The sequence below is a fragment of the Poeciliopsis prolifica genome, unplaced genomic scaffold (assembly GCF_027474105.1).
Source record: "Poeciliopsis prolifica strain line A6 unplaced genomic scaffold, Auburn_PproV2 SCAFFOLD017, whole genome shotgun sequence".
NCBI classification, from domain to species: domain Eukaryota; kingdom Metazoa; phylum Chordata; class Actinopteri; order Cyprinodontiformes; family Poeciliidae; genus Poeciliopsis; species Poeciliopsis prolifica.
This window is the reverse complement of record NW_026562392.1, coordinates 4557596-4570062: the sequence shown is the minus strand read 5'-3', so window position 1 is coordinate 4570062 and position 12467 is coordinate 4557596. Positions and strand designations below refer to the sequence as shown.

General features: G+C 42.0%; 1 protein-coding gene across 2 annotated transcripts in view; it reads right to left on the bottom strand.

The window, feature by feature from the left end:
* Positions 1–12467, bottom strand: part of rspo2 (R-spondin 2) — a 73708-nt gene that overhangs the window by 38877 nt on the left and 22364 nt on the right. The window contains exon 1 of one of the 2 annotated variants that reach the window (XM_055042045.1): positions 3163–5021. The exons of the other annotated variant lie outside the window; for it this stretch is intronic. Within the exon in view, the coding sequence (XP_054898020.1) occupies positions 3163–5003 (1841 nt within the window). The 5' untranslated portion in view covers positions 5004–5021. Of the gene's footprint in view, positions 1–3162; positions 5022–12467 lie in introns of those variants that run through there. 2 annotated transcript variants of the gene reach the window in all.

Genomic DNA, 12467 nt, shown 5'->3' with positions numbered 1-12467 from the left:
TTTCACATTATTGGACATCATGTAATGTCAGTGCCTCTTTCTTTGTAGAAAGAGCATTGAGGACTCAGGAGGTTCCAACCCAATAATAAATATTACCTTGGGGTCTTGATCAAAGCTGTATTTAATGGTGAACACCAGACGTTTCTGACAAAACTCAATTTCTGAACTCCGGTTGCTGCTGCACTGCATACTATATTAGGTGGACACCAAGACAGAAGCATAATTTTAACAATCACAACCTGCTTTAATGTGCAAAACTGTGTTTTGGGGGGCATGCATGTGACTTTGTTGAGCTAAAAAAAAAAAAATCTGATTTTTTTCATCCAGTTACAAACAGCAGCTGAAACACAACCATCACACTAGAAGCAAGGCTTGTAGGAAAAGTAAGGAAAGAACAGCAAGTATTCTAATTTTTATTCACACATGATTGTTTGCATCATGCCTAGTTGACACCAATCAGAACACAGACTAAGCATGCTGCCATTATTTAAAGGTGCTACAAGCCTCAGTTTGCGAGCGCTTTTCACTCTAAAACAGGTTCGCGAATACACAACTTGTCCTGAAATGGCTTCCCCAAGTGTGGCCAATCTCTGCTCCAGCACAGATTGGCCACATTTAAATGAGGCATTAATTTCTGTTGAGTTAAATCTCAGCTGCAGCAAATTTCTTGGTGTTCTCAAAAAGTCGGAGCTGTGCAAGTTGAATGGGAAAATTAGCATATTTAATAGTCCAGTGTTTTTGTTTGTTGTTTTTTTTATGGAGCAGGATATTGCTTCTTTAAGGATGTGGCAAAAGATCAAATTGGTTCTGGCCTCTGTGTGTAATATTAACATATTTGATTAGACCTGACTGTTTTGTGCCACTTGGGTGCAGGACAATGAGGAGGGTGATGCAGGGGACCACAGTAACATGGGTGGTCCGGTGCAGGATGTACCAAAAATCTTTTTTTATGGGGGAATTAATTAATTGACCCACAATCCGGCTAATTATGGGGCAATTCACGAGAAGCAACTGCGCACAAGTGGGGTTTTTCTTAGTTTTTAAAAAAAATCCAACTATGATACAAATTATGACACTTATTCGTGTAAGTCACATATTGTGATTTTATTCTATATTATTTTAGGTTTTGTCTGACAGTCTTTTTCATAATTTAATACCAGAAAAAAAAAAGTCATAGCAAAGTTGTCCGATGTCCTTCCTTGACTTTTGAAGAACGCCTCGTCAGATCGGGAAGTGGAGTTCTTCGAAATGTAAAACTTCCTTTTTTTTTTTTCCTATGTTTTTGGTCACTTTTAGATATAAAGACATCTGCCAGGTTCACATTGCTTCCATCTCCCAGATTTGAGTGGCAGGTTAGCTAATGTGTATATTTAGTGCAATCTGCACTAAATATACACATTAGAAGAAGAAACCAAGAAGAAAAAAAAGACGTAAATGACGGGAGGAAATGGGGCGGATTGCACTGCTTCTCAGTTGTCAAGCGCGTACATGCAATTGATTTTTAATAATGTGCTGGGTCGGGACTTGGCATTGGCAGATGAATATCCCAAAATCACTTGGATCAGAAGCAAAAGACAAATGCGGATCATGACACGGCATTCTTGTATTTGGTGAAACAGTAGCTACAGAAGAGAGGTGGAACCTGTAAGACGGATGAATCAGAACGCACTTCTTGATGACTTTGACATTACCCAGATAGTCAGGATTTTATTTATTTAGTTTTGTTCTTTTTAGCAGACAAGAACAACTTAAGGCAAAAATGTAACTGTGGGCCAGTGGCGGAGCTAGACTTTTTTTCCAAGGGGTGGAAGGCTTTATCAGAGGGGTCCATATACAAATTATGAGCGAAAGGAAACAAATATTTTCTCACACACACTCAAATTAAAATGGTTTATTTAACAAAGATTTGCCATGACCAAACAAGACGTTAAACGGCACTATGGAACAGTGAACATGTAAATGTAAACTCAGAGCCCAGAATATGACCAAAAACAAATTCTCAAAAACAAATAAATAAAACTGGCTCCAAATCCTCAGAAAATCCAAATTCCTTGCAGGGTTTAGTAACTCAGGTGTTCAACTAAGTGTTCGTTGCTCACCGAGCCTCTGGATTTACGGTGAGTTTAAGAACATGAATCAAAGAAGACGTGTTCCACTAGCCGTGGACCTCAGAAGACGTAACCTTTGTACCGGTTTTACAACTCAGGTGATCTACCTGTGCGCATGTGGGTCACCAGAAGAGGGTTTTTTATGCCTCTGGATCCGGTGACTTCGGAAACCTGAATCCAAGGACTCAGCGTGTTGGGGCCAGAAATCCAGCTGCATGCCAAGCTGGGGCCAGAGATCCTCCTGGACCAGGGGTAGGCAACTCCAGGCCTCGAGAGCCGGTCTCCTGCAACTTTTAGATGTCTCCCTGGTATAGGGATATATCCATTTATCTGATATATCCATTTATCTGTTGGTCTATCTACAGATCTATAGATAGATTTACATATATCTATAGAGATCTGTCTATCTTGAGCTATAGATCTATCTATCTATAGATATATCTATATACAGATATATCAAAAGATACATCTATGGATGTATCTATAGATGTATAAACATCTATAGATATATTTATATAGATATCTATAGATTTCTATCTATACCTAGATAGAAATCTTTTTATCTTTCTGTCTGTCTACTATCATTTTTTTAGGGAAACCGGAGTACCCGGAGAAAACCTTCATTTAAAGTATGATTACTTAATTTTACTATTAAAGAAAATTATAGACAATATCTGTCTGTCTATCTATAGACAGACAGATACATATATATAGATAGATATCTATTGATCTATCGATCTGTCTGTCTTGACTATCCACCATTTTTTTAGGGAAACCGGAGCGCCCAGCGAAAACCTTTATTTAAAGTATGATTACTTAATTTAGTAATAAAGAAAATTACAGACAATATCTATCTACCTTTGTTGTTTTTGTAGGGAAACTGGAGCACCCAGCGAAAACCTATTATAATTACTTAAATTTGCTACTATATGTCTAATGTAGCTGACGAACAATCTCACAAAGATGTTAGTTCAAAGTTGAACCACTTGGGTTGCACTCCTTGGCCAGCTGAGAAACATCATTCAGTCGATTCTGGGATAGATGGCAATTTTACCCCTTACTACTCTGTGGGAAATCGTCACGGAAGCGCACAGTCTTGGATTTCAGTGGGTGAAGTTTGACAGGCTTGGTACTGCTAACTTTCTCATCACCGAGTGAATGGTCGCCATGGTTGTCAACAGGATGACCTTGATGTCCAAAAGTAGGAAGCCCAAGAAAGTCTTGAGGAGTTTGCCCAAAATATCTGCGAGTACAAGGCATGTGATGTTTGTGAGTAGGGTGTCCGTGATGTTTGTCAGTAGGATGTCCATGATGTTTGTCAGTAGGATGTCCGTGATGCTTGTCAGTAGGATGTCTGTCATGTTTGTCAGTAGGATGTCTGTCATGTTTGTCAGTAGGATGTCTGTCATGTTTGTCAGTAGGATGTCTGTCATGTTTGTCAGTAGGATGCCTGTGATGTTTGTGAGTAGAATGTCTGTGATGTTTGTCAGTAGGATATCTGTCATGTTTCTCAAGAGATAACACGTCAAGTTTTTCATTCGAACGCATCTCTTCTAGCTCAGGAGAATAGGCGTCAGGTTTGCGATATGAATGCACATAAGGTTTATAACCAAAATGTGCATCATGTTTGTGGCCAGCATGCACATCATGTTTGTGGCCAGCATGCATATCCGGTTTGTCAGCAGAATGCACCGTTCTTCTTTCCTCAAGGGACTTGGACCCACTTGTCTCTGGTGCTGCTGCTGGCAGAGTCTCCTGAATTTTGTGATAAACTGGCTTTTTATTAACAACATTTTTACTCTCCTCTGGAGATGGGACCAGTTCAGGAAGCCTGCTCTCACTCTTGTGTTGTACAAACACCGATGTGGACTGGAAGCCTTCCTTTGGGCTACCAACACTGTGAAATATTTCTCTATGTCTTATAATTTCCTCCCTAATGACTGGTTTAGTCTTCTCCTGGGTGCTGAATCTCTGCTGCTTCTTCTTCTTTTTCTCAATTTCTTCCATCCTATGCAGCCGGTCCGATTCCATCAAGGAATGTAACTCTTGCTTTTTCATCTTCTCCATTTCGATCTTCTTCTGCCGTTTGTATTCAACTTGATCATCCCAAGCAGCAGTCAAATATTTTTGCATTTCCGCTTTCTTTTGTCTCTCCTGTTCATCAAGGAACCTTTGGGGAATCCTCTGTGGAGCCATGTCCTTGTAAAACTTTTGTCCCTCCAAAGCATCTTTGGCAGATCTGAAGTTGTGTTTTTTCACAACTTCAGATCTGGGCAAATCAAAAACTTCTCGTTTGGTCTTTTTAAGCGTCTCTGGTAGTTTTTTCTTCTGTCTTCTTGTTTCTTCGATGATTTTCTTCCTCTGGTCTTCTCTCCAAATGATCAATTCTTTTTCATAAATAAATTGTTTTCCAGTCCTCTTCTTCAGTTCCTCTCCTTTTTTAACTAAGGCTTCCAGTTTCTTTTTATAATCAATTTTTCTCCTGAGTTCGTTGTCCAGTTCAATCGCTGTCTTAATATCGATTCCCTCTTCTGAAATGGAGCTGAAAGTGGAGCAGGAGCTTTTGCTCGATTCTGAGTCAGAGGTGGAGGAGGAGTCAGCTGTTTCAGGTTTTTTCTCTTTTGGCTTCTTTTCTTTGGCTTCTTTTTTCTTCCGTCGTTCTTCCTCTTTCTTTCGTCGTTTTTCCTCTTTCTTTAGTCGTTCTTTCTCTTTCCTTCGTTGCTCTAAATATTTTGGAAGTGTTGGCAACCTTTCCAATAACGTACCCAAATAATTATCTTTCCCTACAAATTGGGAGTGTTGATTCAAATTAGGTCTTCCATTTTTTGTTGTTATAAAAGGCAGAAGCCTTTTGGTTAACTCGTGTGTTTCTTGATCAAGTTTTTGTGCCGTCATAATGAATCTCACTGTGAATCTGTGGGGTTCTGCACATATGACTCCAGAACACACGCGTCACTATTTAAGAGGCTTCAGAGGTGATGTCATAGACCCTTCGACACAAAGCATGAGATCCTAGTGACATCATCAGTTGGGTAGAAGTGTAACATTGGTTGCTATTGCTATGGCAACCAGGAAACGCTCTGAATTGATTCATGCTTTCTAGTGAAGGAGATGTTTCAAACCATCAAAACATTTCCGAATCAATTCATTCATATTAAGACAAATATACAATTTTCCAACAATTCAGACTAGCTTCAGCCAATGTGGCTGTAATTGATAAAGGCTTAACAATGTGCAAAACACAATCACCCAGTTTCCCATTAAATCTGCTCAACAGTGTTTTCCTCATCAAAAACGTCTTTTGATGAGGAAAAGTGTTTTGATGAACTCAGGTTAAACTGTGGCTGTGTCTCATTTAGACATTCATTTATCCAGACTGCAGTCATGCAATCTTCATCATTTCACTCTATACTGTAGTATTCTCAAACGTTCCCATTTGTGTGTATTACTTGTTCATCACATGTAATACATGAGGGTCACCTGGGTTCTTACTACAAAATCACACACATGTGCTTTTACATGTGTTTCACATTATTTCACTCTATTTTGTAGGAAAATTACATACTTTTAAAATGCAGCTGCAACTTTTTGTCTTAAGAGATAACACAAATGGTTGTGCTGATATGAGGTTTTCTAAAATTGGGGCAAAATTAAATTACTAATCAAAAGTAGTGGTTAGTAATTAAGTTACTTTTTAGGTATTACCAATGACAAGAATTCCTGTCTTTCCAGTCACTGAACATGTTGACATTTCTTCAAGAGTGATGTATGACAAGTGCCGCCTCTCATTAGGAAGGTAACAGCGGTTACCGCTGAGCGGTAAAATGTTGTAAATACCTGCAAAACTCCTCGACGGTGGACTCTAAAGCCGCGGGTGTGTTTTGGATCAAGCAGGAACCACATGTCAGCTCAACCAATGAACAGCGTCAGTGAGCAGGATGTAGGCTGCTACTGCAACGGGCTGCCTTCAGGGACAGTCGGAAATTACACTTTTCCTGGCAAATCTTTGCCGATCTCATAAGTATTATATTTTTAAATTACCATTTCCAGTGGGGTGGCAAGGGCTCTGTTGGGGGTGGCAAATGCCACCCCTGCCACCCCTCTGGCTCCGCCACTGCTGTGGGCAGGCTAGCCCGGCAGAATACAGCACAAGTAGACCATAATACCCATAATAGATACATCAGTAGGATATTCTTTAACTCAGAGTAAACATGTCCAACTCAACAATTTGTCAATTCATGCAAACTCTGGTTCCCCTCTCGGAATTCAAATGATGATGATTGGTTATGGATGTGAATATTGCATTAATTCTGGTCAGAGCTGGCCTCCTGAATGATTGTGCTGAGACAGCTGATGAAAGCCCTCAAAACCGCTGTGGCTCTGGCCGCGGCCTCGCTCGCCCGCGGAAGACAAAGGGAGCCAGTAGGAAAGACGGTCCATTCCACAATGAGCGACTTTCAATGTAAACTCCTCGGCGTCCCATTTACAGGAAAATGTCCTCGGGCGAATCCAAAAAAGCGAAAAGACACTCCAGCCGATCCTCCAGCCAGAGTTTTAAATATCACATGCGCAGGACGCGGGCGGGCGCTCACGCTGAGCGACCTACCACAACGCTCCATAAAACATTGCGGAGCACGCCGGACAAAACCTAAGAGGCAGAGCAAAGTCTGCACTTACTGGCCATAGATCTGCATATTAGGTTTCTCTTTCAAAAAAAAAAAAAAAAAAAAAGCCCCAGGATTGTTAAGTGGATCTAGTGCAAGCAACAGTTTGCAATCAGGTGAAAATCACTTAGTGAATGTCTGTGGCTTCTACTTTCTTTTTCTTTTTGCATTCATCTGAAGCCTTAAGAGCCGAGGCTTCAGAGAGGCATTTTGGCTCAACCGAATCGTGTTCGTTCTCCCGATGCTGCAATGGACGACTTTGGTTGATTAAGTGCCAATCAGAAGGCGTTTCTGCTGGTCTGAGGTTTAAAGCGACACTCCATCAACTACAACAAGTCCTGAGGGACACACAATCCCAGCTCCGCATATCACATGGGCTGGTGATGGTTCGTCTGAAGTCGGCACCCGTTCAGGAAGACACGAAGGAGGAAGGAAAACCTCATTCTGGCTCCTGAAATCCTCACATGGAAATCTTTGTCTCGTGTCCAGCTGTCAGTTCAGTGTTTTGAGATGTTATTATTTCCAATTAGAGCTGGATCGGTTTAGTCCAGCGTCTCGCCCGCAGTTGCGTTAAAAACTACCTGGCAGGTAACACTGCAGCCCGAATGAGTCGCATATGTTTCCTATTTTCATTTCTGTAAAATTATGTAACCATCGGACCACACCTTAAAGACTTTAGTGTTGTAATTTGTGTGTGTGTGTAATACAAAGTCTAAATATGTTTACGGTGAACTGACAATCACATTAACGTGGTCGCATTCACTGCGGCCGCCATCGCCAAGCTTTGTGTGCAACGCGGACAGGATGGGGAAGCCAACTTGGCAGACGCGGGGAACTCTTGAGGCTGAAAAAGCTTCTCTCCCCAACTTCTTTCTCCAGGGTTTATTCCTGTCACTACTGACAGTGTTACTCCCTAACAAGAAAATACCGTTGCGGGGCGTGTGGTCGCAGGATCACTCGCCGGTCGAGCAGCGCAAAGGTTCATCGAGACCCTCCCTCCCCCACCGAAAGCCCGCTCCATCCCCGTTGCCAAAGCTTTGTTTTGCTGGTTGTTAATCTCAAAATTCACGCTGATTGAGGATAACGTGACCGCACACCGTCTGAACTGAGCATATCCCACATCCTGGAATTACTGTACGGCCAGAGGTGGGGAGAGGGGAGAGGAATGGCTGCACACAGTGAAGAGAGAGCAGCTCTTATAGTGCTGATCTTGAGAGATTAGCTTTTTGTGTGTGTCTGTGGAAAGGTTTGGAGGTTCAGGCCACAGGTATGCCAGGAAAGAGGCCACAATTCACAGCGTCTGCAGCAGCGCTGTCCAACTCACGTCCCACACGACAGGCATAACGTCTAGCGCGCTTTACATCAATCTGTCGTCAGACTTTCTTACAAAACTATCATTTGTATGGATCTGTTTTTGGGTTGTTGTTTTTTTGTTTTTTTTTTTGCGACTTCAGCGAGGGGCTTTCTTTGCCCCCTCTGCATCTTACCGTAATTTGGCGAGAACTGAATGTTTAGTTTGCTGCGGAATGCATTTGGAGTTGTTGATGTGGCCTCTCTCCTCATTTCTGCACGTTGAAGCCCAGCACAAATTAATTCAGACTGTATTTTGACACATGTCCAACAGCCCTCTGCAGCATTTTTTTTCACTCCCCCTCTCCCAAATCATGTAATGCCTTTTTGGCGCGTCCTGTAAAAACCAAAGTGACCCCGATATGCAGAAGAGATGCACAGAAAGCAGCCGCTGGGAGATCACGGGGCGCCGGCTTTGACGCGTTCACGTAGACTTTCCTGTACTGCAGCAGAGAGGGGAGCGCACGCCATTAGAAGCGGTGGTCCCTTTGCGCATGATGAACTCACGTCGTTTACGGTTTCAACCACAGAGTGTACATTACATGAAACGCAACAAATCCACAGTTCCCACTTCTGAAGGGATCGCTGTAGGGCCTCAAGTATTGCGTTTACAAAAAAAAAAAAAAGCAGGGCGTACGATCATCTGCGCGGAAGCCTGTTCGACTTTTGTTTATTTTTTTAACACAATGACTTAATAAGTGCCTCGGTTTGTCATGGCTGCGGGGCAAAATGCTGCTACAAAGCTGCTGCTGATGTAAAGGAACCGCATCCTCACCTCAGCTAAAAATAAAGCATCACAGATTGTTGACTCCAAATGGAGTCAATTACGCCATTTGCTAATTTGCATCTGAAAAGTCAAAGTAGTGGCAGATAATTTGATCAACAGGTTAGCTTACTTCACTTGAAATAAATCCAATTTTTTTAACCGCTTACAGCTACATAACGTTAGACTAAACCATTTTTTACTCATGCTAATGTTTAAAGGACGTAGCGTGACTAACTGTGCCAATGCGTGTTACGCAAGTAAGCTACAAGCTAGCTTACCTCACCTGAAATAAATCCATTTTTGAACTGCTTATAGCGAGGTAAAGGTAGACTTGGTAGAAATCTTTTAAACGCTCTAATGGAAAATGATGCTACATTTGGACATAGCGTGGCTACTGGTGCTAACGTATGCTACGCAGTTTGCTAGCAGGTGTTGAGTAAAGACAAAATAGCAAAAATCATTATCAAGGTAATGATTGATAATGACTGGCGCGTCCTTGATGTTGGTGTCCTAATTTTCTTAAATTGGCTTTTTCTGTAGTTAACGGCTAATTCTTCTAGCTAATGTTAGCAGTTAGCTCCTCGATAAGCTATCTCTCGCCTTTCATATATCAGCAGTCAGACTGAATGTCCACCTAATTTGCTAAACCTGCTACGTTCATTAGGGATAGACATTGTAAGTGGGAATCAGCTAATTGTGTTGGCTTAGTGAACATTTTGTACTCTTCTTCTGTTTTGTTCTGATTTTGCAGCTGCGAGGGACTCAACTGCAAGGACTGGGAGCTAGGGAAGGTGAGCGTTTTGGCAGCACTTCTGGTTCATTGAAAAGAGTAAGAACGACCCTACCTTTCATGCCAGAGCGTCTAAAACTGCACTGATTGTATGGACTGCCTGTCATCAGCACATCACGTCCTCAAGCCTTTCTGTCTTGACTAATACTTTTTTCTTTTTTAAGCTTGAGTGCCCTTTCACTCAGTAGATCAGACTTTATGGAGCTGTGACTCTTGGTAGCTCAAAGACATAAAAGCATCAGGTTTATTTCAACCCTCATGCCACTTGTTGCCTCCATCCTTTAAGAAAACGCGCAGATGGCCAGCAGGTGTCCCGTTCCCACCTTGAAATGTTATAAAAGAGGCCAAAAATCGGAAAGATATTCAGTGAGACAAATTCTTTGAAGTAAAGTTTTGTTTTCTCTGAAAAGTCAGAGACCCCATTTTCAGAATGCAAGTTTCCGATCTGGACTGTGTTCCTTTGACATCCACACATCGCGCTGGGAGGTTTCGCTGCGAACGCAAGTCCAGAGAAACGACGGGGTTAGTTATATCAATCAGAAAACCAAACTGCATCTCTGGAAGGTTTCTTTTCTCCTCTAAAGTGAGTGAGCATGACAAACTGCTCTTTCGGCTGTCGAAACCCCCGAACAATCACACGGCAAATCCTCCCACGTCAATGGCAAGCTAACTCCCTCCCCTCTGCTCGCCTAACGGCACCCATAAACCGATTCTGAACGAACGACTCCAACTTCATGTAACCCGAAACCCTACCAAGGTAAATTGCATGTAATTTGTGTTTCATTTAGACCTCTGAACTTAACATTAGGAGGAAGATATTTACCGATGTGAGCTTTTCATAGGGGTCCTTTAGTAAAAGACCTTCACAGCCATTTCCATGCTCATGAATTTAACTCTAAAGCTAAAGAAACAGACGGATGATAAAGCAGACGATCATATTCACATCAGAGTTGAACATTTTTGGCAAGCTATCCACTTATGTTTTATTTATGAAGTTGTCAGTGATATAGTTATACTTCAAAAATGAAACAGCTGTAAGGCAACAAGTTAAACCTGTACAGCTTTAAAAGGTAAATAATCAGTAAATAATTGCTAGAAATAAAACCCTGGCTGCCATCTCTCGCCAGCCGACTCTTGGAGATGAACCAAAGCCCACAGACCTCGTACACACCCCCAAACCTCAGCAAACCCGATCTTCTTGCAAGAAATAACCAGATATGTGAAATGAATGGATGTATGGACAACTGGATGGAACATAGAAGATCGTATTGAAACACAACTGTCCCTGTTCTCGCAGCACTGCTTCCTTTCTCCAAGGACGTCTGGTATGTAAATCTAATAACACAGACTGTCAGTGCAACTATCCAGAAAACACACCGTCTTTTGTTGGCTCTTACGGTACAGTATGGAGGGGAACATATCGGCCCGTCAACATAACACTTTTTTTTAAAAAAATTCGTCAATATGACTGCATTATCTGTGTCACATGGTGACAAAGCTGAAGTAGAGGAACCTGAGGTTTGGCAGCATCGGCAGATCAAAATGAGCTGCGTTCTCATGTGGAAAGCATCGCGTCCAGCAGCAGAATTATATGCTTTCCTCATGGCACTGAGACAAAGATTGTTTATTGTCTTGCTCACTTGTCTCCCCCCCCGAAATGATGGTGTAGGCTTACTGGCTGCTCCTCTTAAGGGAAAGGGCAGATACAGGACAGCACAAGGCTGCAGCTAAACAGCCGCTTTCTGAAGCTCTTCAAACCACTAAGCCACAGGTGTCAAACTCGGGTCCACGAAGGACCGGTGTGCTGCGACTTTTAGATGTGCCTCTGCTGCACCACACCTCAATAGAATAATTAGGTCGTTAGCAAGACTCTGGAGAACAAGGAAGGAGGTAATGAAGCCATTTCATTCCAATGTTTTGTACCTGTGGCACATCTAAAAACTGCAGGACAGCGGCCCTTGAGGACTGGAGTTTAGCTATCAAAGCTGCCGCTGCATTTTCAGCCATCGTTTTCGACCCTGCTCAAGCTGGTGTGGGATGAAATGACGCAAACACCTATCAGGGCCTTAACTTCCTGAAGATGTCGAAGTGCTACCTCATTTAAAAATGACAAAAGCGGACCATTTCTATTTTGGGTTTATCCCATAACTCTGCCAGATGAGAAGAGTCAGGTTGTAGGATTTACTCATTTGTTCCTCCGGTTTGCAAAAGCAGATCATTCTGTACACACAGGTTCATAATTCAGGATTCCATCTGCTTCTAATAATTGGGCTTAATGAGATTTAGCAAACACATTTGCCTGTCAAGAGGTTCTTGTTCCTGCCTCCTTTGACAATGAGAGTCAGTGTTGGCGCATATTTGTCCAACAACATGGTTCAGGTCAGATCAGAACTGATCTGCTTTCTCAGCTGCTTTTTATACAATCCACCTCCTCCTGGTGGATTATTGATGTCATATAAGCCGACTTCGCTGACTTTTCCGTTATTTATTTATTGTGCAGTGTGCCACGCTGATTACGAAGCACTTTCTCCTCAACAGTCCATTTTCTACTTAGGAAAACTCCATGAGCACGTTGGAAGGAAAAACCCAGAAGCCTTGATGTGGTGGTCAAGCAACAGAAACAGCTTTTCACTTTGAGCCGTAAAGTGTTTATATATATTTATATAGTATATATATACTTTTATATATATATACTCCATTTGAGTTTTAACAATGACAGAAAATCGTCCCGCTCAGTGTCGACATAATTGGAACAAAATACTCCAACAATAAAATTCAATATTTTTTTG